Source organism: Balaenoptera acutorostrata, chromosome 20 (genome assembly GCF_949987535.1).
Source record: "Balaenoptera acutorostrata chromosome 20, mBalAcu1.1, whole genome shotgun sequence".
Lineage (NCBI taxonomy): Eukaryota > Metazoa > Chordata > Mammalia > Artiodactyla > Balaenopteridae > Balaenoptera > Balaenoptera acutorostrata.
In genome coordinates this window covers 39,896,190-39,922,667 of record NC_080083.1, presented here as the reverse complement: position 1 = coordinate 39,922,667, position 26,478 = coordinate 39,896,190, and the positions used below count along the sequence as shown (strand labels likewise).

General features: G+C 40.4%; 3 protein-coding genes and 1 pseudogene across 5 annotated transcripts in view; all 4 read left to right on the top strand.

The window, feature by feature from the left end:
* LOC130705823 (leucine-rich repeat-containing protein 37B-like) overlaps window positions 1-21,494 on the top strand; it is a 65,072-nt pseudogene extending 43,578 nt beyond the window's left edge.
* LOC130706003 (leucine-rich repeat-containing protein 37A3-like) lies at window positions 7,170-14,763 on the top strand. 2 transcript variants are annotated; one of them, XM_057536795.1, is made up of 4 exons: window positions 7,170-7,544; window positions 7,969-8,073; window positions 11,387-11,505; window positions 13,800-14,763. In XM_057536795.1, exons 1-3 carry the CDS (start codon window positions 7,185-7,187, stop codon window positions 11,396-11,398), a joined length of 477 nt encoding a protein of 158 aa, XP_057392778.1. In that variant the 5' UTR covers window positions 7,170-7,184; the 3' UTR covers window positions 11,399-11,505; window positions 13,800-14,763. The 2 variants fall into 2 exon arrangements, with proteins under 2 accessions (XP_057392778.1, XP_057392777.1); XM_057536794.1 differs by having other exon boundaries at window positions 13,205-14,763.
* A 597-nt stretch (window positions 21,495-22,091) lies between the features above and the next one.
* LOC130705822 (leucine-rich repeat-containing protein 37A-like) lies at window positions 22,092-23,589 on the top strand. Its single transcript, XM_057535168.1, has 2 exons — window positions 22,092-22,958; window positions 23,551-23,589. The coding sequence occupies exons 1-2, from the start codon at window positions 22,092-22,094 to the stop codon at window positions 23,587-23,589; spliced, it is 906 nt and encodes a 301-aa protein (XP_057391151.1).
* LOC130706007 (leucine-rich repeat-containing protein 37A3-like) overlaps window positions 22,923-26,478 on the top strand; it is an 8,134-nt gene continuing 4,578 nt past the window's right edge. For both annotated transcript variants that reach the window (XM_057536802.1, XM_057536801.1), the window contains exons 1-2: window positions 22,923-23,864; window positions 24,289-24,393. In XM_057536802.1, the coding sequence (XP_057392785.1) occupies window positions 23,625-23,864; window positions 24,289-24,393 (345 nt within the window). In that variant the 5' untranslated portion in view covers window positions 22,923-23,624. The remainder of the gene's footprint in view (window positions 23,865-24,288; window positions 24,394-26,478) is intronic.

The following is a 26,478-nucleotide window of genomic DNA, read 5'->3' as shown; positions in this document are numbered from 1 at the left end:
AATTCTTTTGGTTGCTTTATTTACATTTATAGAGGTATACGTATTCCCTCTTCTAACAGGGGTTAGTAACTTGGGGAGGGGGTGCTACAGATTAAGGTCCTAATTCAGTGGCAGGTCTATCTTATCTCCTCTTCAGGTCATATTCTCATCTCATACAGTATGAGATGAGTAAAACAGTTCACTTCCTTTGCTTACCCCCAGCCCCGGAATAGGCTTCTGCTGGGCTTCCTTGGTTGCCTTCATCATCACTGTCACCACCAGAGGTCAGGGAACCTTCCGGTTAATCAGGGGCCCTGGAAATGATGCAGAAAAGTACTGACTTAAAAATAATAAATAACATTTATTTAGGGTTCACTGTAAACTCATTGCTTAAAATGTTCTACTTAATCTTCACAACCACTCTATGAAATTGGTATTGATAAATCTCAGGTATATTCAAAATAAGTCTCTATGTAGGGTTGTGATATTTTTAGGTCTTTTATGTCTTTAGGTTCGTCTCGGCACCAGACATAAGGCGGTTCGACATAATACGCTTGCCCTGGACAGCTCCAGATGCCAAGAATTGGCAAATTACTACTTTGGTTTCCATGGGTGGTCAAAAAGGATCATCAGGGTAAACTCTGTAGATTTTCTTTGACTAACCAGACTCCTTTCAACATTGAACTCCTAGACTTTAGAGAGAAGCATAGAGCAGGGCTATGGGGAGGAGATGTGAGAGGCTTCCACATGGAAGTATCTGAGCATTGGCCTGCCACCTAGAATTAGTGATAATCTCAATGACTTGGATGGTGGTGTCCATAATTTTCTCCAGTATTTGTATGGTATATAATAAAAAAGTGTTGTCTATATTTAGTCATTCATTTGCAAGTCTCACTTGACTTTGAAGCTATAGCATACCTAAACTATTACCTGGGATTGCTGGAGTTTAGTTTTTATCTCTAACACCAGAATATTTTGAAGTCTAGCCTTTAATTCAAAATCCTAACAGCTTCAGGATCTTTCTAACCTTGAAGAAAGGGAAAATGATGAAATTGTGACACCACTTCAGAAGCAAAGCCTGAAGTTCTTCTGTGCTTTCAAGGTGGTGTTGCCCTCCCACGAGTGCAGGAGTCCTGGAGTTGGCATGGCTGAGGAACCTCTGGAGAAGTTGGAGGAAGGTCTGTTTTCCAGTATGTGTGTGTGTGGGGAGGTGAGGGAGTGGGATTTCTCTTCTTTCCTTTCTTTCTGAAACTCAACTTTTCGATACATCATCACCTTGGCTAAGCAGCTAAAGCCCTGGGAAGAATTTTTCTGCCTGACAATATAGGTTTTTTTTTTTTTTTTTTTAAACATTTTAAGAGTTTATTTGAGCAAAAATCAATTCAAATCAAACTGCTCCAAACAAGAAATGGTTAGGACTGCTCCACCGACAGGAACTCGGGGAAAGACATATAGAGAAAGTGTGGAAGCAAAGAAAAGAAATTATTGATAGGCTGTAGCTTAAAGCCCAGCTGGCTCTTTGTGATGGATTGCCCTTAGGTTTCAATTTTGTAACCTAGAGGAATTTATAAGCCTGGGTTTTGGTTTGCTTACACAGGGCTCTGCGGCATTAGAGCTACCTCTGTCTAATGGCCTCTTTGTTTAATTAATTTCACTATAATATTAAAGTAATTAATTTTCTAATAGACAATATAGGTTTTTATCTTAGGCAATACCTGACAGCACCTTAAACTTTAGAATTTTAGAACTGACTGCCTGCCAAGAAGCTTAGGAGGAGGGAAAATTAGTTAGTTTTTTTTTGGTTAATAATTTGTTTTGTGCTAAAATAGTCCTTCAAATACAGATGTCTTCTGGCCTTCTGTTATCCCAACAAAATCATTTTCTAAAGATTGAAATAAACTCTTGTGTAAATGTTCAGTCCTTTGCCTCCTATAGAGGGGCCTGAGCGGAAAAAGTAAATGTAGATCCCTAGAAAGGGGATTCCGATTGGTACTGAGTTTTTTCCTAGAATCCATGGCACTTGGGCTTAGGGTTTTAAGTCAGAGGCAGGGCTGTTAGCGAATGGAGTGGAGGAGGCTCCACCATCCACCTGAGTGGGTGATGGTTGAGGAGAGGCCAGATCATCTGCACTACCACCAAGTCTAGCTCACTGTATGAATCCAGCCCTTTATGCACAGGAGAGCAGGGTCTGTAGCAGTGTAGCCTCAGCTTGTCCATTTGAAATCTGTGAGTAAAATGAGATTTGTGCCACGTCCTTGGTTTGCATTTCCCGTCTAGTTAGTATTTTAGGAACTTCCAGAATAGATCTGAGCAGTAAAACTGTGCCATGCCAGGGTACACCTACAACAGAGACATTCAGCTGTACCCCAGTGTTGTGCCTGCCCTTAATCACCAAGATAATGATCTAAGAATGACAGAGGCATTTTTAGTTTTAAACACATAACCTAGAAATCAGTTATTCAGATAGGCATTTTAAATTCATCTGTTTTGGTTGGATTTAGGGTCATTGTCATTCCTTATGAAAAGGAAGGTAACCCAGAAGCTTGCTATTCACAAGGCTATGACAGATGCATTCCGGAAACTGCTGATTGTGGTTTTAGGTAAGACCTTTTTTTTTTTCAGTACTCACTCAAAGTTCATTAAAATAAATGTCCTATGATACGTCCTTTAGTTGTAGTAAAAGTAGCTCTTATATACTTTATTTTTAACTTTTCTCTCTTTGAATATCATTCACAGGCACAGACTCAACTTCTTATATAATGATAATAACTTTTTCTTACTGATGTTTAAGTATTCACAACTTAGCTACTAGTAGCAGCTTTAAGATGACTCTTTGTCCTTTCAGCATTATCCTAGAGAATTTCTTTTTGTTTTTCACACGCGCGCATGCACACACACACACACACACACACACACTGTATTTTATTTTTACAAGAGATAAATAGACTGACACCAAGCATTGTAAATGGATGACCACAACAAAAGCAACAATGATTGCAATTACCAAACACGAAACACACTCATACTATGTCATAATATTGACATTCAGTCCAGTAATCCTCCACTGTAACAGCTCCTTTACTTTGCAGTGAAAATTGATTTCTATGTTCTTTACCTCTGAGTCCTTTTGGAATTTTTTCTTTTTAATTCAAACAGAAAGTCACAAAAATTATACTCATCCTCATCGGTTCACTCAGTGCCATGTAATTAATTTTTTTTTTCATCTTGATCTTTTGTTAGCACTTTTATGAGTTCATCAGCTTTCCATTAGAGTTCTGAAAATGCTTATTCATTCAGTTCAGCAGTACAGTTCCCAGAAACCTGTACTTGCAGAGTCTTTTCTATGAATTCCTTGAAGATGAAACCCTTTTATAGGAACATATTTGCAAAAGCATCAGAGTACACCCAGAACTGTCTGTAACTGACAAAAGACTTAAAAATGACCACGGATAAAGATTTGATGAAAGTTCATAATAGTGCAATTGACAATGAAATTTAGTTTTTTCTGAGATATACATTTTCAAGTAATAACTAGAATTATGACTTATAACATGATACCAGAACATATAAGATTTTTAGAACTTTCACGTAATGTCTGAAACATTTATATTAACATATTTCCATACAGATAACCCAATGAAAGTTTAGTATTAGTTGTTTTGTTTGTTTGTTTGTTTATCCTGCAGGTTCTTATTAGTCATCAGTTTTATACAAATCAGTGTATACATGTCAATCCCAATCGTCCAATTCAGCACACCACCATCCCCACCCCACCGCAGTTTTCCCCCCTTGGTGTCCATATGTCTGTTCTCTACATCTGTGTCTCAACTTCTGCCCTGCAAACCGGCTCATCTGTACCATTTTTCTAGGTTCCACATACATGCCTTAATATAGGATATTTGTTTTTCTCTTTCTGACTTACTTCACTCTGTATGACAGTCTCTAGATCCATCCACATCTCAACAAATGACTCAATTTCGTTCCTTTTTATGGCTGAGTAATATTCCATTGTATATATGTACCACATCTTCTTTAACCATTCGTCTGTCGATGGGCATTTAGGTTGCTTCCATGTCCTGGCTACTGTAAATAGTGCGGCAATGAACATTGGGGTGCATGTGTCTTTTTGAATTATGGTTTTCTCTGGGTATACGCCCAGTAGTGGGATTGTTGGATCATATGGTAAATCTATTTTTAGTTTTTTAAGGAACCTCCATACTGTTCTCCGTAGTGGCTGTATCAATTTACATTCCCAACAACAGTGCAAGAGGGTTCCCCTTTCTCCACACCCTCTCCAGCATTTGCTGTTTGTAGATTTTCTGATGATGCCCATTCTAACTGGGGTGAGGTGATACCTCATTGTAGTTTTGATTTGCATTTCTCTAATAATTAGTGATGTTGAGCATCTTTTCATGTGCTTCTTGGCCATCTGTATGTCTTCTTTGGAGAAATGTCTATTTAGGTCTTCTGCCCATTTTTAGATTGGGTTGTTTGTTTCTTTAATATTGAGCTGAATGAGCTGTTTATATATTTTGGAGATTAATCCTTTGTCCGTTGATTTGTTTGCAAATATCTTCTCCCATTCTGAGGGTTGTCTTTTCGTCTTGTTGATGGTTTCCTTTGCTGTGCAAAAGCTTTGAAGTTTCATTAGGTCCCATTTGTTAATTTTTGTTTTTATTTCCATCACTCTAGGAGGTGGATCAAAAAAGATCTTGCTGTGATTTAATGTCAGAGAGTGTTCTTCCTATGCTTTCCTCTAAGAGTTTTACAGTGTCCGGTCTTACATGTAGGTCTTGAATCCATTTTGAGTTCATTTTTGTGTATGGTGTTAGGGAGTGTTCTAATTTCATTCTTTTACATGTAGCTGTCCAGTTTTCCCAGCACTACTTATTGAAGAGACTGTCTTTTCTCCATTGTATATCTTTGCCTCCTTTGTCATAGATGAGTTGACCATAGGTGCGTGGGTTTATCTCTGGGCTTTCTATCTTGTTCCATTGAACTATGTTTCTGTTTTTGTGCCAGTACCATATTGTCTTGATGACTGTAGCTTTGTAGTATAGTCTGAAGTCAGGGAGTCTGATTCCTCCAGCTCTGTTTTTTTCCCTCAAGACTGCTTTGGCTATTAGGGGTCTTTTGTGTCTCCATACAAATTTTAAGATGATTTGTTCTAGTTCTGTAAAAAATGCCATTGGTAATTTGATAGGGATTGCATTGAATCTGTAGATTGCTTTGGGTAGTATAGTCATTTTCACAATATTGATTCTTCCAATCCAAGAACATGGTATATCTCTCCATCTGTTGGTATCATCTTTAATTTCTTCCATCAGTGTCTTATAGTTTTCTGCATACAGGTCTTTTGTCTCCCTAGGTAAGTTTATTCCTAGGTATTTTATTCTTTTTGTTACAATGGTAAATGGGAGTGTTTCCATAATTTCTCTTTCAGATTGTTCATCATTAGTGTATAGGAATGCAAGAGATTTCTGTGCATTAATTTTGTATCCTGCAACTTTACCAAATTCATTGATTAGCTCTAGTAGTTTTCTGGTGGCATCTTTAGGATTCCCTATGTATAATATCATGCCATCTGCAAACAGTGACAGTTTTACTTCTTCTTTTCCAATTTGTATTCTTTTTATTTCTGTTTCTTCTGTGATTGCCGTGGCTAGGACTTCCAAAACTATGTTGAATAATAGTGGTGAGAGTGGACATCCTTGTCTCGTTCCTGATCTTAGAGGAAATGCTTCCAGTTTTTCACCATTGAGAATGATGTTTGCCATGGGTTTGTCGTATATGGCCTTTTTTATGTTGAGGTAGGTTCCCTCTATGCCCACTTTCTGGAGAGTTTTGATCATAAATGGGTGTTGAACTTTGTCAAAAGCTTTTTCTGCATCTATTGAGATGATCATAAGTGTTTTATTCTTCAATTTGTTAATATGGTGTATCACATTGATTGATTTGCGTATATTGAAGAATCCTTGCATCCCTGGGATAAATCCCACTTGATCGTGGTGTATGATCCTTTTAATGTGTTGTTGGATTCTGTTTGCTAGTATTTTGTTGAGGATTTTTGCATCTATATTCATCAGTGATATTGGTCTGTAATTTTCTTTTTTTGTAGTATCTTTGTCTGGTTTTGGTATCAGGGTGATGGTGGCCTCATAGAATGAGTTTGGGAGTGTTCCTTCGTCTGCAATTTTTTGGAAGAGTTTGAGAAGGATGGGTGTTACCTCTTCTCTAAATGGTTGATAGAGTTCACCTGTGAAGCCATCTGGTCCTGGACTTTTGTTTGTTGGAAGATTTTTAATCACAGTTTCAATTTCATTACTTGTGATTGGTCTGTTCATATTTTCTGTTTCTTCCTGGTTCAGTCTTGGAAGGTTATACCTTTCTAAGAATTTGTCCATTTCTTCCAGGTTGTCTATTTTATTGGCATAGAGTTGCTTGTAGTAGTCTCTTAGGATGCTTTGTATTTCTGCGGTGTCTGTGGTAACTTCTCCTTTTTCATTTCTACTTTTATTGATTGGAGTCCTCTCCCGCTTTTTCTTGATGAGTCTGGCTAATGGCTTATCAATTTTGTTTATCTTCTCAAAAAACCAGCTTTTAGTTTTATTGATCTTTGCTATTGTTTTCTTTGTTTCTATTTCATGTATTTCCACTCTGATCTTTATGATTTCTTTCCTTCTGCTAACTTTGGGTTTTGTTTGTCCTTCTTTCTCTAGTTCCTTTAGCTGTAAGGTTACTTGAGATTTTTCTTCTTTCTTTAGGTAGGCTTGTATAGCTATAAGCTTCGGTCTTAAAACTGCTTTTGCTGCATCCCATAGGTTTTGGATCGTCGTGTTTTCATTGTCATTTGTCTCTAGGAATTTTTTGATTTCCTCCTTGATTTCTTCAGTGATCTCTTGGTTATTTAGAAACCTCCACGAGAGGCTGTTTCATCTTCAGGAAAAGAGACTTCTCAGGAAAAACCTTTTCCAGAATTATTTTCTCTTTCAGACCTTTCTACAGAAAACACTACTTCAGAAAACAATACAGCACAAAATGTTTCTGAAGAAATTATTTCTACAGGAAACTGTACTCTCCCAGGAGGAACCGGCCCTGGAAACACTACCCATAGGAACGTCTCCACTGCACATTCTACTGTTGCTGCAGACAACAGTATGCCAACTGTTCAACACACCAACGAAACACAATGGGAGTAGCACAACATGGGCGCTGAATTATCCTCTAAGCCCACAGGCTTCACTTTCCTAGCGTTCACATCCCCGGGTGATCAAGTTGAAACTCAGCTAAAGCAGCAGCTGCGGTCCCTCATCCCCAACAAGGACATGCGAAGGCTCATTTCTCATGTTATCCAGACTCTGAAAATAGACTGCTCGGAGACCCACGTGCAGCTGGCCTGTGCCAACCTCATCTCTAGAACAGGCCTCCTGATGAAGCTTCTCAGCAAGCAGCAAGAAGTAAAGGTGTCCAAAGCGGAATGGGATACGGACCAGTGGAGAAGTGACAGCTCTGTCAGTGAGAGCACAGAAGCCCAGAGTGAGCAGAAAGAGCAGGAGTCAAGTGAGGTGAGGAGAACCCCTGAAACATGGGACCTGGACTTTTACTCAGTTTAGGACATGCCATGAACGTGCCCAGGCAGGAATACCACGGGCTCCTAGTCTGTATCGTATCTTCAGCCATGAAACTGGCTAAGACAGTGATCTCCCACTTGGCTCATTTAGAGAGTGTGCCACTATCCCTAGGGTAGACGAGAAGAGGACATAACACAAGACAACTAAATTGTAGATAAATAAATTGTAGAAGAAAAGGCTAATGATGAGATTAATAACATTAAATTTAGCTTGTTCTTATAGAAGCTACTCGCCTGAAAGGATTGGGTTCTATAGTAGTTTAAGAATAGTTAGCTATTGTTTAGAATAGGTTTAAGAAGAGTTAGCTTTCATCCCTTGTATCTCCTTGTTTTTAAAAAATTGTCATTTATTTTTTTAGCTCACAAAAGAAGTTCCAGGATGTGGCTGTAACAACAAACTCATCTTGGCAATATCTGTAACTGTAGCAGTGACGATTTTGGTTACAATTCTCTGTCTCATTGAGGTAAGGACAATAATTCATTCAGATTCAGAACCCACAAACTGAGAATCAAAGCCACCTTTCCACCTACTACTACTTGATTCTTCTCTTTAGTCATGAGGACTGAGATACACTATGTTCTTTTACTGAAAAGTATATTCCCAGGATTTTTTTGTTTCCTTTTCCCTTTTTTGGCTGCGTTGGGTCTTCATCGCGGTGCACGGGCTTCTCATTGCGGTGGCTTCTCTTGTTGTGGAGTACGGGCTCTAGACGCGCGGGCTCAGGAGTTGTGGCGCACGGACTTAGTTGCTCCACAGCCTGTGGGACTTTCCGAGACCAGGGATGGGACCCGTGTCCCCTGCACTGGCAGGCAGAGTCTTAACCACTGAACCACCAGGGAAGTCCCAATTCCAGTATTCTTAATCTTTTGTGTAGATCCATATTCCAAACAAGTGTCATTTTCCTTCTGCTTAAAAATACTTCTTTTACCATTTCTTATAGTGAAAGTCTACTAGTAATGAATTCTTTCAGCTTCTGTATGTCTGAGATAGTCTTCATTTTGCTTTTGTTTGGACAGATCTGGGGATAGAATTCTAGCTTGATAGAATTCAATGCACTACTTTAAAGGTGTTATTCCACTGAGTTCTCCTTTACATTGTTTCCAACAAGAATTCTGCTGTCATTGTTATCTTTGTTCCTCTGTACGTAGTGTATAGTTGTTTCCTCTGGCTGCTTTTAAATTTTTCTCTTTATTGCTGGTTTTGAGCAATTTGATTATTTTTTGTGCCTTGGTGTAGTTTTGTCCATGTTTCTTATGCTTAAAGTTCACTGATCTTCTTGACTTTGTGGGTTTATAGTGTTTACCAATTTGGAAAAGTGTTGGCTATTATTTCTTCAAATTTTTGTATTTCTCCTCTCCTTCGTGGACTCTAAGTACCCATGTATTAGGCCACTTGAAGTTGTTGCACAACTCACTGAGGCCCTATTCATTTTTGTTGTTGTTTTGTTTTGTGACTCTTTTTGTTTCGTTTTGGATAGTTTCTATTACTATGCCTTAATGTTCACTGACCCTTTCTTCTGCAGTGTCTAATCTGCCATTAACCTCGTTCAGTGTCTTTTTCATTTAGACATTGTTTTTAATCTCTAGAAGCACAATTTGGGTCTGTTTTACATTTTCCATGCCTATACTTAACATTTTCAGTGTTTATTCTGGGTTTTTTAACATATGAAATACAGTTGTAATAACTTTTCTTCATGTATAATAACTTTTTAAAGGTTCTTTTCTGCCAGTTCTAACATCTGTATGGATTATGGGTTAGTTTTGATTGATTGCCTTTTCTCCTCAGTATGGGTCATATTTTCCTACTTCTTTGCAGGCTTGGCAATTTTTCATATGATCCCAGGTATTTTGAGGTTTAGTTTATTGTTTGCTATATATATATATATATATATATATATATATATATATATGTATGTATGTATCTTCCTGTAAAATGCTTGGGCTTTGTTTTGGGTGAAATTAAGTTACTCAGAACAATTTTATTCTTTTAGGTCTAGTGTGTAAGATTCGTTGGGTAGGAGTCCAAGTAGCCTTTAGTCTGGAGCTCACTATATGCAACTACGGAGACAAGTCCTTTCTGAGCATCATGAGGTTTTGCAGTCTGACTTGTAGGAACAGGTACTATTCCTACGACCCTGTGTGATATCCAGTTATTCTTATTGTTAATCCTTTCATGTGGTTCTTTTCCTGGCATCAGGGAATTCCTCACACAAATGTACTGACCAATACTTTGTTGAATTCTCAAGAGATCCCTCTGCATATCTCCAGAGTTCTTTGTCTGCGCACTTCTTTTCTCTCTGATACTCTGCTTTGGGAACTCAGGTTACGTTGGTTTTCCCAGACTCTCAGCTCCATTTCCTCAGTCAGGGAGTCCACCAGTCTCTGCCTGGACTTCTCTTCCCTTTACCATGACCTGGAAACTCTCTCAGAGAAGTAAGGTAGGGCAATTAGAGGGATCACTTCATTTATTTCCCATCTCCTGGAGATCACTGAACTTTATTGCCTGAGGTCCAGTTTCTTGAAAACTGTTGTTTCATATGTCCTGTCTGATGTTTTCATTGTTTCAGGTGGGAGGTCAAATTGGTCCTTGTTACTTCATCTTGGCCAGAAGCCAATAACATAGTTTAAGTCTGTTTTGTTTTGATACAGGGTCCAGTTAAAGATTAGGCATTGCATGTCATGTCTTTGTTTCCTTTAATCTAGAATATTTCCCTACTATTTTTTTTGATGTTTTATGACATTGGCATTTTTGAAGAGTCTAAGCCAGTTGTCTTGTAAATTGCCCCACAATCTGGATTTGTCTGTTTCCTCATTAGGTTCAAAGTAAACATTTTGGGGAAGACTACTATATAGGTGATGTATTCTTCATACTTCATCACTTCAGGTGGCCCAGTGCTAAGTTTGATCACTTGACTAAGGTGGTATGTTGCATATCTCTCCATTGTAAAGTTATTTTTCCCCTTGGTAATTGATAAATAATATGTGGGGTGATACGTTGGGATCAGCGAAGATCCTACTTTCAAACAACTCTTCACCCAACTGTGCATCAATGATAATCCTTGTCTGAATCGATTATTACATTGATAGTTGCAAAATGACACTTTCCTAATTCTGTCATTCCTTTTGCATTTATTAGCTGACGTTATTCTGTAAAGAAGAGCTCCTCCACTTTTCATTTTGAGTATCATTATGAACTCATGTGCTTTTTTAAAAATTAACTATGTTGTACCTTATTATAATGATAATGTTATTCTTTGGAATGTTCCTTTTGTCCAGATTTGGCCAATGCGATCTCTGTTATTGTTTAACCACACGATGCTTTTTTCTTACTAGAATGATTTCTAATATATTACTACTCACAAATAGGAACTGAGAAAAGGACTCCAGAAGGTGCGGTCTTATTCAGACTCTTCTTAGAAGTCTGCCTTCTTCCTGTGTACTCTCAACCCCAAGTGAGGCTTTCGGGTTGGAAGGAGATACTTCTGAATTAAACTACAGATCAACGTCACCCAATTCTAATCCCTATTCCCTTTTGTCTAGGCATACCATACCTACTGCCATCCTAATCCTTCTTCTGTTGGGCACCTCTCTCCTCCTCTATATTTACTTACAACAGTCAAGAGCAGCAGTTGGCCAACCGGCCCCTATCCAGTTCTCCAGTCCATATGCCCCAGGAACTCCTTTTTGCACTGCTCTGTGGTGGCCTTGGCCTACCTCTTCTACCTACTCAAGTAACTCTTTTACCACGAATTTAATTACCTGTGTTTCCCTTTATAGGATCTTACCTAGCCGTATGGCCTGCTGCCTCTGCCAATTTAAAAATACTATTGAGGTTGTCTGTAAGACAGTCAAGCTGCGTTGTGACAGCGAATGCCTGACAGACGTCACACGTTGTGGTGAGTCTCAATTGCGGGATAATACATTTTTAAATTTTCATTTAATTTTTTAATAATTTTTATTTTTTTTATTTTTTTTTTTTTCTTTTTTTTAAAGGATTTTCTTATTTATTTATTTATTTATTTATTTTTGGCTGTGTTGGGTCCTCGGTTCGTGCGAGGGCTTTCTCCAGTTGCGGCAAGCGGGGGCCACTCTTCATCGCGGTGCGGGGACCGCTCTTCATCGCGGTGCGCGGGCCTTTCTCTATCGCGGCCCCTCCCGTCGCGGGGCACAGGCTCCAGACGCGCAGGCTCAGCAATTGTGGCTCACGGGCCCAGCCGCTCCGCGGCATGTGGGATCCTCCCAGACCAGGGCTCGAACCCGTGTCCCCTGCATTAGCAGGCAGATTCTCAACCACTGCGCCACCAGGGAAGCCCAATAATTTTTATTTTTGATCCATGATGATAAATTTTCAAATTAATGATGTAATTGCATTATTTTAATTCATTCATTCAGCGTTCCAGCTCCCTAAGTTTCTAAGAACTACCCCCTTGCTAAAAATCAGATTCTTGGTTACATTATTAAGCTTATAAGAGCTCAGGTACATAGTTAGCTTAATAATGTAACTGATCCGCATACATAAAGGAACAAGAGAAAGGCATGGAAGGGGGAAGGGAATTAACATTAATGGCCACATATCCTATGCTGTGCTCTCTGCAAATGAGAACTTATTCGTATAGTGCATCACAGTTTGTAAACTGATCTTATATACATTAGGTCTCAACTACCCTTTGTCTTCTAGGACAGGTGTAAATATATTTTTGTTTCTTTTGTTTGTTTCTGCAATTTTATAAAGAGTACAAGTGATGCTGTTTTATGTCCTATTGGGAGCCTGAGAGTTTCTGGTTCCATAACCAGAAGCTGCTACCTAGCCCTTCTAATGGATGGGAGAGCTAGTTTATTCTTAGACTGTCCAGCTCTGAACTTGCTCTGAATCTCAAGCTTTTCTATCCACAAAACACTCAGGGGCTTTCAACTATTTTTCTATATATTAGATTTATTGGCACTAACTTGATGACTTCCAAAATGTGCTTTCCTGCCCAGGTAGCTTGAATACAGGTCTCTTTCAGTGATCTAGAGCACGTCATATATAATAACACTTTGCTACTTCTATAAAGACAATATTGCTGATTTTTCAACACAATTTTTTTTTTTATTGGCCGTGCCACACAGCTTGTGGGATCTTAGTTCCCCAACCAGGGATTGAACGCGGGCCACAGCAGGGAAAGTGCTGGGTCCTAACCACTAGACCACCAGGGAACTGCCCCAAACAATTTTTTTACTAATTATATTACTCCCTTCTCGCCCAGGAGTGTGCAGAAAAGGCATTTTTCATCTCCTTTTACAGGCGAGGAAAAACAAAATCAGAGGTGTTAAGTGCTATGACCCTAGTGCCCCGATCTCCTGTCCCCTTTTTGGGGCTCTCTGCAAGCCCATGCTCCTCCTTTCTCATGACCCTTCCCTCCTCCTTCGACCCTGACCCAAAATACTTTTAATCCTTTTGGAAGAGAAGCCCAGCTACACAATGGTACACATTACCTTCACACAGTTATAAGCTTTGGATGGTTCCCCAAGTAAAGCTGGAAATATTAGAAGTAAAATGAAATGAAAGCAAAGTAGCCATCTGACACAAGTTGCTTTCTCCCTTCTGCATTTTAGGACCTCAAGTATTATTCCATTGATTTGTTGAACATTCCACGTTGACAAACAATCTGGCAACTCTCGTAACATATACCCTAGATCCCTGCCCAAATTTTAGCAAAGAGCCACGGCGGACATAGTGTTTTTTTCTGTATAGAGCCTTCTGTTATGGCGGCTGGGATATATGGAAGCAGGGACTGAGCAAAGGACTCGGTGGGTGGGTGGAGAAGAGAATGTCCAGGTGACCACCTGTTAGCGGCGGTTGTTGTCGTGGACATCTGTGATAGTAGCGAGAACACAAGCACACTGAAGAGGTGGAGAGCGGAAGCCTCACACTCCTCTGCCTCTGAGGCAGGACAGGATGGGGTATGTGAATGTGAGGAGTCACAGTAGATCTGCAGAGAGTCCAGCTGAGTAGGGGAGTATTTGTCTTCCAGCCTTGGCTTTTCTTGAGTACTGGCCCCTGGGAACCAGTGGAGTAATCCTGAATATAGTTACTATATTTCACGCTACAGAATTTTCTGAGTAGATAGCCACTTTTTCAAGAGATACCTTTTTCACATTTTGTTGTTGCCAGTCATAGGCTTCAGTGTGGGTTTCTTTTTCTCCGAAGTGGCACTCAAACGTTGACTGATTCCTAATTTATTTGGCTGTGGCCTGACAAAAAGCTGTCCCATCAGTCTTCAATGATCAAAAACAGTCTCCTCTTTTTTGAGAGATGAAGAAACATCTCTAGGGAATGCAGAAGGATCGTTGATGAAGGTGTTACAAGCGTGGAAGAAGAACAACAGCCCCGAGCTGACTATTGAGTCAGAGAGGGCATCCTCAGATAAAAGTGCTGTCAGCTTGTCAGGCTTCATGAATGAGCAGCTGGACTTTAATAATGACAGTGATATTATCAGGGCACGAAATTACATACTGCCTTATATCTCAGAGGGAAATCTAGGAGATGTGGAATCAACATTATTACCATTCCTTCAGCTTCTTTTTTCAAGTACACAAGCTGGAGCTATGCCGCTGGGCCTTTTGAAAAACAATACAAGCAGCCCTTCTGTTAAACGTGTACGCAACAATTCAACTAATAAAAATAGATTGAGGAAACTCCATTTTCTGGAAAATTTGTTAGATGCAGAAACTCAAGAAAAAATGGATGAGGTGAAAAAGGAAGAAAAACCTGCCACGCGTACGCGTTCCAACCTTTTAAGTGCCATGTATAAACGCTACATCTTTCAAAAGAAGTTGGAAACTGCCCAACCACAGAAAGACAGCCTAGCGAAGACTAAGAGTACAGAGGAAAAGCTGCTGAGGGTGAACAGGGTCCTCAAGGGCCCGAGGGGCCTACAGAAAATGCACCTCAAAGCAGTGGGAGATGAGAGCGTCTGGGGGAAACAGAATGCCCAGCCATCTGTGGCGAGCACTGCCGAAGAAAGAAGGCTCAGGAGGCCATCCCCAAGAAAGCTGAATCAGCTACTCATGGTGCAGAGGCCCAGGAAGCTGGTGGGAAAGTCCTCCAATGCAGAGTCTTCATTCATAAAGGAAGACAAGGCAGCAGGTTCCTCTACCCTGAAACAGTACTTCAAAGGCAGGCCTCCTGCCTCCATCCCTCCAAAATCCCCACCTGAGGTTAAAAGCAAATCAAAAGACTTATCCAACACTCTACTTGTTTTAGAAGATGCAAAGGCTAGAGTTAGAAATATTAAGGATTTTGAACTAATCTCACATTCTGGGAAAAAATACATCTTCCATAAAATTAGGACTCATCGGGTCCACAGAAAACCCAAAGTCAAAAGGAGTCGAAAGTTCAGAAAGAAAAGTTCACCCAATAGAATGATGCTTGCAAGCCCTCCGTTCTCTGTAGGGAGGAGTCTCATAAATTCCCCTCCGCGAGAGGCTGTTTCATCTTCAGGAGAAGTGACTGCTCAGGAAATTCCTTTTCCAGAATTATTTTCTCTTTCAGACCCTTCGATAGAAAACGCTACTTCAGAAAACAATACTGCACAAAATGTTTCTGAAGAAATTATTTCTACAGGAAACTCTAGTCTGCCAGGAGGAACCAGCCCTGGAAACACTACCCATAGGAACGTCTCCACTGCACATTCTACTGTTGCTGCAGACAACAGTATGCCAACTGTTCAACACACCAACGAAACACAATGGGAGTAGCACAACACGGGCGCTGAATTATCCTCTAAGCCCACAGGCTTCACTTTCCTAGCGTTCACATCCCCGGGTGATCAAGTTGAAACTCAGCTAAAGCAGCAGCTGCGGTCCCTCATCCCCAACAAGGACATGCGAAGGCTCATTTCTCATGTTATCCAGACTCTGAAAATAGACTGCTCGGAGACCCACGTGCAGCTGGCCTGTGCCAACCTCATCTCTAGAACAGGCCTCCTGATGAAGCTTCTCAGCAAGCAGCAAGAAGTAAAGGTGTCCAAAGCGGAATGGGATACGGACCAGTGGAGAAGTGACAGCTCTGTCAGTGAGAGCACAGAAGCCCAGAGTGAGCAGAAAGAGCAGGAGTCAAGTGAGGTGAGGAGAACCCCTGAAACATGGGACCTGGACTTTTACTCAGTTTAGGACATGCCATGAACGTGCCCAGGCAGGAATACCACGGGCTCCTAGTCTGTATCGTATCTTCAGCCATGAAACTGGCTAAGACAGTGATCTCCCACTTGGCTCATTTAGAGAGTGTGCCACTATCCCTAGGGTAGACGAGAAGAGGACATAACACAAGACAACTAAATTGTAGATAAATAAATTGTAGAAGAAAAGGCTAATGATGAGATTAATAACATTAAATTTAGCTTGTTCTTATAGAAGCTACTCGCCTGAAAGGATTGGGTTCTATAGTAGTTTAAGAATAGTTAGCTATTGTTTAGAATAGGTTTAAGAAGAGTTAGCTTTCATCCCTTGTATCTCCTTGTTTTTAAAAAATTGTCATTTATTTTTTTAGCTCACAAAAGAAGTTCCAGGATGTGGCTGTAACAACAAACTCATCTTGGCAATATCTGTAACTGTAGCAGTGACGATTTTGGTTACAATTCTCTGTCTCATTGAGGTAAGGACAATAATTCATTCAGATTCAGAACCCACAAACTGAGAATCAAAGCCACCTTTCCACCTACTACTACTTGATTCTTCTCTTTAGTCATGAGGACTGAGATACACTATGTTCTTTTACTGAAAAGTATATTCCCAGGATTTTTTTGTTTCCTTTTCCCTTTTTTGGCTGCGTTGGGTCTTCATCACGGTGCACGGGCTTCTCATTGCGGTGGCTTCTCTTGTTGTGGAGTACGGGCTCTAGACGCGCGGGCTCAGGAGTTGTGGCGCACGGACTTAGTTGCTCCACAGCCTGTGGGACTTTCCGAGACCAGGGATGGGACCCGTGTCCCCTGCACTGGCAGGCAGAGTCTTAACCACTGAACCACCAGGGAAGTCCCAATTCCAGTATTCTTAATCTTTTGTGTAGATCCATATTCCAAACAAGTGTCATTTTCCTTCTGCTTAAAAATACTTCTTTTACCATTTCTTATAGTGAAAGTCTACTAGTAATGAATTCTTTCAGCTTCTGTATGTCTGAGATAGTCTTCATTTTGCTTTTGTTTGGACAGATCTGGGGATAGAATTCTAGCTTGATAGAATTCAATGCACTACTTTAAAGGTGTTATTCCACTGAGTTCTCCTTTACATTGTTTCCAACAAGAATTCTGCTGTCATTGTTATCTTTGTTCCTCTGTACGTAGTGTATAGTTGTTTCCTCTGGCTGCTTTTAAATTTTTCTCTTTATTGCTGGTTTTGAGCAATTTGATTATTTTTTGTGCCTTGGTGTAGTTTTGTCCATGTTTCTTATGCTTAAAGTTCACTGATCTTCTTGACTTTGTGGGTTTATAGTGTTTACCAATTTGGAAAAGTGTTGGCTATTATTTCTTCAAATTTTTGTATTTCTCCTCTCCTTCGTGGACTCTAAGTACCCATGTATTAGGCCACTTGAAGTTGTTGCACAACTCACTGAGGCCCTATTCATTTTTGTTGTTGTTTTGTTTTGTGACTCTTTTTGTTTCGTTTTGGATAGTTTCTATTACTATGCCTTAATGTTCACTGACCCTTTCTTCTGCAGTGTCTAATCTGCCATTAACCTCGTTCAGTGTCTTTTTCATTTAGACATTGTTTTTAATCTCTAGAAGCACAATTTGGGTCTGTTTTACATTTTCCATGCCTATACTTAACATTTTCAGTGTTTATTCTGGGTTTTTTAACATATGAAATACAGTTGTAATAACTTTTCTTCATGTATAATAACTTTTTAAAGGTTCTTTTCTGCCAGTTCTAACATCTGTATGGATTATGGGTTAGTTTTGATTGATTGCCTTTTCTCCTCAGTATGGGTCATATTTTCCTACTTCTTTGCAGGCTTGGCAATTTTTCATATGATCCCAGGTATTTTGAGGTTTAGTTTATTGTTTGCTATATATATATATATATATATATATATATGTATGTATGTATCTTCCTGTAAAATGCTTGGGCTTTGTTTTGGGTGAAATTAAGTTACTCAGAACAATTTTATTCTTTTAGGTCTAGTGTGTAAGATTCGTTGGGTAGGAGTCCAAGTAGCCTTTAGTCTGGAGCTCACTATATGCAACTACGGAGACAAGTCCTTTCTGAGCATCATGAGGTTTTGCAGTCTGACTTGTAGGAACAGGTACTATTCCTACGACCCTGTGTGATATCCAGTTATTCTTATTGTTAATCCTTTCATGTGGTTCTTTTCCTGGCATCAGGGAATTCCTCACACAAATGTACTGACCAATACTTTGTTGAATTCTCAAGAGATCCCTCTGCATATCTCCAGAGTTCTTTGTCTGTGCACTTCTTTTCTCTCTGATACTCTGCTTTGGGAACTCAGGTTACGTTGGTTTTCCCAGACTCTCAGCTCCATTTCCTCAGTCAGGGAGTCCACCAGTCTCTGCCTGGACTTCTCTTCCCTTTACCATGACCTGGAAACTCTCTCAGAGAAGTAAGGTAGGGCAATTAGAGGGATCACTTCATTTATTTCCCATCTCCTGGAGATCACTGAACTTTATTGCCTGAGGTCCAGTTTCTTGAAAACTGTTGTTTCATATGTCCTGTCTGATGTTTTCATTGTTTCAGGTGGGAGGTCAAATTGGTCCTTGTTACTTCATCTTGGCCAGAAGCCAATAACATAGTTTAAGTCTGTTTTGTTTTGATACAGGGTCCAGTTAAAGATTAGGCATTGCATGTCATGTCTTTGTTTCCTTTAATCTAGAATATTTCCCTACTATTTTTTTTGATGTTTTATGACATTGGCATTTTTGAAGAGTCTAAGCCAGTTGTCTTGTAAATTGCCCCACAATCTGGATTTGTCTGTTTCCTCATTAGGTTCAAAGTAAACATTTTGGGGAAGACTACTATATAGGTGATGTATTCTTCATACTTCATCACTTCAGGTGGCCCAGTGCTAAGTTTGATCACTTGACTAAGGTGGTATGTTGCATATCTCTCCATTGTAAAGTTATTTTTCCCCTTGGTAATTGATAAATAATATGTGGGGTGATACGTTGGGATCAGCGAAGATCCTACTTTCAAACAACTCTTCACCCAACTGTGCATCAATGATAATCCTTGTCTGAATCGATTATTACATTGATAGTTGCAAAATGACACTTTCCTAATTCTGTCATTCCTTTTGCATTTATTAGCTGACGTTATTCTGTAAAGAAGAGCTCCTCCACTTTTCATTTTGAGTATCATTATGAACTCATGTGCTTTTTTAAAAATTAACTATGTTGTACCTTATTATAATGATAATGTTATTCTTTGGAATGTTCCTTTTGTCCAGATTTGGCCAATGCGATCTCTGTTATTGTTTAACCACACGATGCTTTTTTCTTACTAGAATGATTTCTAATATATTACTACTCACAAATAGGAACTGAGAAAAGGACTCCAGAAGGTGCGGTCTTATTCAGACTCTTCTTAGAAGTCTGCCTTCTTCCTGTGTACTCTCAACCCCAAGTGAGGCTTTCGGGTTGGAAGGAGATACTTCTGAATTAAACTACAGATCAACGTCACCCAATTCTAATCCCTATTCCCTTTTGTCTAGGCATACCATACCTACTGCCATCCTAATCCTTCTTCTGTTGGGCACCTCTCTCCTCCTCTATATTTACTTACAACAGTCAAGAGCAGCAGTTGGCCAACCGGCCCCTATCCAGTTCTCCAGTCCATATGCCCCAGGAACTCCTTTTTGCACTGCTCTGTGGTGGCCTTGGCCTACCTCTTCTACCTACTCAAGTAACTCTTTTACCACGAATTTAATTACCTGTGTTTCCCTTTATAGGATCTTACCTAGCCGTATGGCCTGCTGCCTCTGCCAATTTAAAAATACTATTGAGGTTGTCTGTAAGACAGTCAAGCTGCGTTGTGACAGCGAATGCCTGACAGACGTCACACGTTGTGGTGAGTCTCAATTGCGGGATAATACATTTTTAAATTTTCATTTAATTTTTTAATAATTTTTATTTTTATTTTTTTTTATTTTTTTCTTTTTTTTAAAGGATTTTCTTATTTATTTATTTATTTATTTATTTTTGGCTGTGTTGGGTCCTCGGTTCGTGCGAGGGCTTTCTCCAGTTGCGGCAAGCGGGGGCCACTCTTCATCGCGGTGCGGGGACCGCTCTTCATCGCGGTGCGCGGGCCTTTCTCTATCGCGGCCCCTCCCGTCGTGGGGCACAGGCTCCAGACGCGCAGGCTCAGCAATTGTGGCTCACGGGCCCAGCCGCTCCGCGGCATGTGGGATCCTCCCAGACCAGGGCTCGAACCCGTGTCCCCTGCATTAGCAGGCAGATTCTCAACCACTGCGCCACCAGGGAAGCCCAATAATTTTTATTTTTGATCCATGATGATAAATTTTCAAATTAATGATGTAATTGCATTATTTTAATTCATTCATTCAGCGTTCCAGCTCCCTAAGTTTCTAAGAACTACCCCCTTGCTAAAAATCAGATTCTTGGTTACATTATTAAGCTTATAAGAGCTCAGGTACATAGTTAGCTTAATAATGTAACTGATCCGCATACATAAAGGAACAAGAGAAAGGCATGGAAGGGGGAAGGGAATTAACATTAATGGCCACATATCCTATGCTGTGCTCTCTGCAAATGAGAACTTATTCGTATAGTGCATCACAGTTTGTAAACTGATCTTATATACATTAGGTCTCAACTACCCTTTGTCTTCTAGGACAGGTGTAAATATATTTTTGTTTCTGCAATTTTATAAAGAGTACAAGTGATGCTGTTTTATGTCCTATTGGGAGCCTGAGAGTTTCTGGTTCCATAACCAGAAGCTGCTACCTAGCCCTTCTAATGGATGGGAGAGCTAGTTTATTCTTAGACTGTCCAGCTCTGAACTTGCTCTGAATCTCAAGCTTTTCTATCCACAAAACACTCAGGGGCTTTCAACTATTTTTCTATATATTAGATTTATTGGCACTAACTTGATGACTTCCAAAATGTGCTTTCCTGCCCAGGTAGCTTGAATACAGGTCTCTTTCAGTGATCTAGAGCACGTCATATATAATAACACTTTGCTACTTCTATAAAGACAATATTGCTGATTTTTCAACACAATTTTTTTTTTTATTGGCCGTGCCACACAGCTTGTGGGATCTTAGTTCCCCAACCAGGGATTGAACGCGGGCCACAGCAGGGAAAGTGCTGGGTCCTAACCACTAGACCACCAGGGAACTGCCCCAAACAATTTTTTTACTAATTATATTACTCCCTTCTCGCCCAGGAGTGTGCAGAAAAGGCATTTTTCATCTCCTTTTACAGGCGAGGAAAAACAAAATCAGAGGTGTTAAGTGCTATGACCCTAGTGCCCCGATCTCCTGTCCCCTTTTTGGGGCTCTCTGCAAGCCCATGCTCCTCCTTTCTCATGACCCTTCCCTCCTCCTTCGACCCTGACCCAAAATACTTTTAATCCTTTTGGAAGAGAAGCCCAGCTACACAATGGTACACATTACCTTCACACAGTTATAAGCTTTGGATGGTTCCCCAAGTAAAGCTGGAAATATTAGAAGTAAAATGAAATGAAAGCAAAGTAGCCATCTGACACAAGTTGCTTTCTCCCTTCTGCATTTTAGGACCTCAAGTATTATTCCATTGATTTGTTGAACATTCCACGTTGACAAACAATCTGGCAACTCTCGTAACATATACCCTAGATCCCTGCCCAAATTTTAGCAAAGAGCCACGGCGGACATAGTGTTTTTTTCTGTATAGAGCCTTCTGTTATGGCGGCTGGGATATATGGAAGCAGGGACTGAGCAAAGGACTCGGTGGGTGGGTGGAGAAGAGAATGTCCAGGTGACCACCTGTTAGCGGCGGTTGTTGTCGTGGACATCTGTGATAGTAGCGAGAACACAAGCACACTGAAGAGGTGGAGAGCGGAAGCCTCACACTCCTCTGCCTCTGAGGCAGGACAGGATGGGGTATGTGAATGTGAGGAGTCACAGTAGATCTGCAGAGAGTCCAGCTGAGTAGGGGAGTATTTGTCTTCCAGCCTTGGCTTTTCTTGAGTACTGGCCCCTGGGAACCAGTGGAGTAATCCTGAATATAGTTACTATATTTCACGCTACAGAATTTTCTGAGTAGATAGCCACTTTTTCAAGAGATACCTTTTTCACATTTTGTTGTTGCCAGTCATAGGCTTCAGTGTGGGTTTCTTTTTCTCCGAAGTGGCACTCAAACGTTGACTGATTCCTAATTTATTTGGCTGTGGCCTGACAAAAAGCTGTCCCATCAGTCTTCAATGATCAAAAACAGTCTCCTCTTTTTTGAGAGATGAAGAAACATCTCTAGGGAATGCAGAAGGATCGTTGATGAAGGTGTTACAAGCGTGGAAGAAGAACAACAGCCCCGAGCTGACTATTGAGTCAGAGAGGGCATCCTCAGATAAAAGTGCTGTCAGCTTGTCAGGCTTCATGAATGAGCAGCTGGACTTTAATAATGACAGTGATATTATCAGGGCACGAAATTACATACTGCCTTATATCTCAGAGGGAAATCTAGGAGATGTGGAATCAACATTATTACCATTCCTTCAGCTTCTTTTTTCAAGTACACAAGCTGGAGCTATGCCGCTGGGCCTTTTGAAAAACAATACAAGCAGCCCTTCTGTTAAACGTGTACGCAACAATTCAACTAATAAAAATAGATTGAGGAAACTCCATTTTCTGGAAAATTTGTTAGATGCAGAAACTCAAGAAAAAATGGATGAGGTGAAAAAGGAAGAAAAACCTGCCACGCGTACGCGTTCCAACCTTTTAAGTGCCATGTATAAACGCTACATCTTTCAAAAGAAGTTGGAAACTGCCCAACCACAGAAAGACAGCCTAGCGAAGACTAAGAGTACAGAGGAAAAGCTGCTGAGAGTGAACAGGGTCCTCAAGGGCCCGAGGGGCCTACAGAAAATGCACCTCAAAGCAGTGGGAGATGAGAGCGTCTGGGGGAAACAGAATGCCCAGCCATCTGTGGCGAGCACTGCCGAAGAAAGAAGGCTCAGGAGGCCATCCCCAAGAAAGCTGAATCAGCTACTCATGGTGCAGAGGCCCAGGAAGCTGGTGGGAAAGTCCTCCAATGCAGAGTCTTCATTCATAAAGGAAGACAAGGCAGCAGGTTCCTCTACCCTGAAACAGTACTTCAAAGGCAGGCCTCCTGCCTCCATCCCTCCAAAATCCCCACCTGAGGTTAAAAGCAAATCAAAAGACTTATCCAACACTCTACTTGTTTTAGAAGATGCAAAGGCTAGAGTTAGAAATATTAAGGATTTTGAACTAATCTCACATTCTGGGAAAAAATACATCTTCCATAAAATTAGGACTCATCGGGTCCACAGAAAACCCAAAGTCAAAAGGAGTCGAAAGTTCAGAAAGAAAAGTTCACCCAATAGAATGATGCTTGCAAGCCCTCCGTTCTCTGTAGGGAGGAGTCTCATAAATTCCCCTCCGCGAGAGGCTGTTTCATCTTCAGGAGAAGTGACTGCTCAGGAAATTCCTTTTCCAGAATTATTTTCTCTTTCAGACCCTTCGATAGAAAACGCTACTTCAGAAAACAATACTGCACAAAATGTTTCTGAAGAAATTATTTCTACAGGAAACTCTAGTCTGCCAGGAGGAACCAGCCCTGGAAACACTACCCATAGGAACGTCTCCACTGCACATTCTACTGTTGCTGCAGACAACAGTATGCCAACTGTTCAACACACCAACGAAACACAATGGGAGTAGCACAACACGGGCGCTGAATTATCCTCTAAGCCCACAGGCTTCACTTTCCTAGCGTTCACATCCCCGGGTGATCAAGTTGAAACTCAGCTAAAGCAGCAGCTGCGGTCCCTCATCCCCAACAAGGACATGCGAAGGCTCATTTCTCATGTTATCCAGACTCTGAAAATAGACTGCTCGGAGACCCACGTGCAGCTGGCCTGTGCCAACCTCATCTCTAGAACAGGCCTCCTGATGAAGCTTCTCAGCAAGCAGCAAGAAGTAAAGGTGTCCAAAGCGGAATGGGATACGGACCAGTGGAGAAGTGACAGCTCTGTCAGTGAGAGCACAGAAGCCCAGAGTGAGCAGAAAGAGCAGGAGTCAAGTGAGGTGAGGAGAACCCCTGAAACATGGGACCTGGACTTTTACTCAGTTTAGGACATGCCATGAACGTGCCCAGGCAGGAATACCACGGGCTCCTAGTCTGTATCGTATCTTCAGCCATGAAACTGGCTAAGACAGTGATCTCCCACTTGGCTCATTTAGAGAGTGTGCCACTATCCCTAGGGTAGACGAGAAGAGGACATAACACAAGACAACTAAATTGTAGATAAATAAATTGTAGAAGAAAAGGCTAATGATGAGATTAATAACATTAAATTTAGCTTGTTCTTATAGAAGCTACTCGCCTGAAAGGATTGGGTTCTATAGTAGTTTAAGAATAGTTAGCTATTGTTTAGAATAGGTTTAAGAAGAGTTAGCTTTCATCCCTTGTATCTCCTTGTTTTTAAAAAATTGTCATTTATTTTTTTAGCTCACAAAAGAAGTTCCAGGATGTGGCTGTAACAACAAACTCATCTTGGCAATATCTGTAACTGTAGCAGTGACGATTTTGGTTACAATTCTCTGTCTCATTGAGGTAAGGACAATAATTCATTCAGATTCAGAACCCACAAACTGAGAATCAAAGCCACCTTTCCACCTACTACTACTTGATTCTTCTCTTTAGTCATGAGGACTGAGATACACTATGTTCTTTTACTGAAAAGTATATTCCCAGGATTTTTTTGTTTCCTTTTCCCTTTTTTGGCTGCGTTGGGTCTTCATCACGGTGCACGGGCTTCTCATTGCGGTGGCTTCTCTTGTTGTGGAGTACGGGCTCTAGACGCGCGGGCTCAGGAGTTGTGGCGCACGGACTTAGTTGCTCCACAGCCTGTGGGACTTTCCGAGACCAGGGATGGGACCCGTGTCCCCTGCACTGGCAGGCAGAGTCTTAACCACTGAACCACCAGGGAAGTCCCAATTCCAGTATTCTTAATCTTTTGTGTAGATCCATATTCCAAACAAGTGTCATTTTCCTTCTGCTTAAAAATACTTCTTTTACCATTTCTTATAGTGAAAGTCTACTAGTAATGAATTCTTTCAGCTTCTGTATGTCTGAGATAGTCTTCATTTTGCTTTTGTTTGGACAGATCTGGGGATAGAATTCTAGCTTGATAGAATTCAATGCACTACTTTAAAGGTGTTATTCCACTGAGTTCTCCTTTACATTGTTTCCAACAAGAATTCTGCTGTCATTGTTATCTTTGTTCCTCTGTACGTAGTGTATAGTTGTTTCCTCTGGCTGCTTTTAAATTTTTCTCTTTATTGCTGGTTTTGAGCAATTTGATTATTTTTTGTGCCTTGGTGTAGTTTTGTCCATGTTTCTTATGCTTAAAGTTCACTGATCTTCTTGACTTTGTGGGTTTATAGTGTTTACCAATTTGGAAAAGTGTTGGCTATTATTTCTTCAAATTTTTGTATTTCTCCTCTCCTTCGTGGACTCTAAGTACCCATGTATTAGGCCACTTGAAGTTGTTGCACAACTCACTGAGGCCCTATTCATTTTTGTTGTTGTTTTGTTTTGTGACTCTTTTTGTTTCGTTTTGGATAGTTTCTATTACTATGCCTTAATGTTCACTGACCCTTTCTTCTGCAGTGTCTAATCTGCCATTAACCTCGTTCAGTGTCTTTTTCATTTAGACATTGTTTTTAATCTCTAGAAGCACAATTTGGGTCTGTTTTACATTTTCCATGCCTATACTTAACATTTTCAGTGTTTATTCTGGGTTTTTTAACATATGAAATACAGTTGTAATAACTTTTCTTCATGTATAATAACTTTTTAAAGGTTCTTTTCTGCCAGTTCTAACATCTGTATGGATTATGGGTTAGTTTTGATTGATTGCCTTTTCTCCTCAGTATGGGTCATATTTTCCTACTTCTTTGCAGGCTTGGCAATTTTTCATATGATCCCAGGTATTTTGAGGTTTAGTTTATTGTTTGCTATATATATATATATATATATATATATATGTATGTATGTATCTTCCTGTAAAATGCTTGGGCTTTGTTTTGGGTGAAATTAAGTTACTCAGAACAATTTTATTCTTTTAGGTCTAGTGTGTAAGATTCGTTGGGTAGGAGTCCAAGTAGCCTTTAGTCTGGAGCTCACTATATGCAACTACGGAGACAAGTCCTTTCTGAGCATCATGAGGTTTTGCAGTCTGACTTGTAGGAACAGGTACTATTCCTACGACCCTGTGTGATATCCAGTTATTCTTATTGTTAATCCTTTCATGTGGTTCTTTTCCTGGCATCAGGGAATTCCTCACACAAATGTACTGACCAATACTTTGTTGAATTCTCAAGAGATCCCTCTGCATATCTCCAGAGTTCTTTGTCTGTGCACTTCTTTTCTCTCTGATACTCTGCTTTGGGAACTCAGGTTACGTTGGTTTTCCCAGACTCTCAGCTCCATTTCCTCAGTCAGGGAGTCCACCAGTCTCTGCCTGGACTTCTCTTCCCTTTACCATGACCTGGAAACTCTCTCAGAGAAGTAAGGTAGGGCAATTAGAGGGATCACTTCATTTATTTCCCATCTCCTGGAGATCACTGAACTTTATTGCCTGAGGTCCAGTTTCTTGAAAACTGTTGTTTCATATGTCCTGTCTGATGTTTTCAT

What these genes read in the sequence shown, in the direction of transcription:
- LOC130706003 (XM_057536795.1), top strand. Translation starts at nt 7,185, where the DNA reads ATGGGCGCTGAATTATCCTCTAAGCCCACAGGCTTCACTTTCCTAGCG. An exon ending in AAGAGCAGGAGTCAAGTGAG is followed by an intron (nt 7,545 to 7,968) that starts GTGAGGAGAACC and finishes TTATTTTTTTAG; the next exon opens with CTCACAAAAGAAGTTCCAGG.
- LOC130705822 (XM_057535168.1), top strand. Translation starts at nt 22,092, where the DNA reads ATGAAGGTGTTACAAGCGTGGAAGAAGAACAACAGCCCCGAGCTGACT. An exon ending in CTCCAAAATCCCCACCTGAG is followed by an intron (nt 22,959 to 23,550) that starts GTTAAAAGCAAA and finishes TCACTTTCCTAG; the next exon opens with CGTTCACATCCCCGGGTGAT.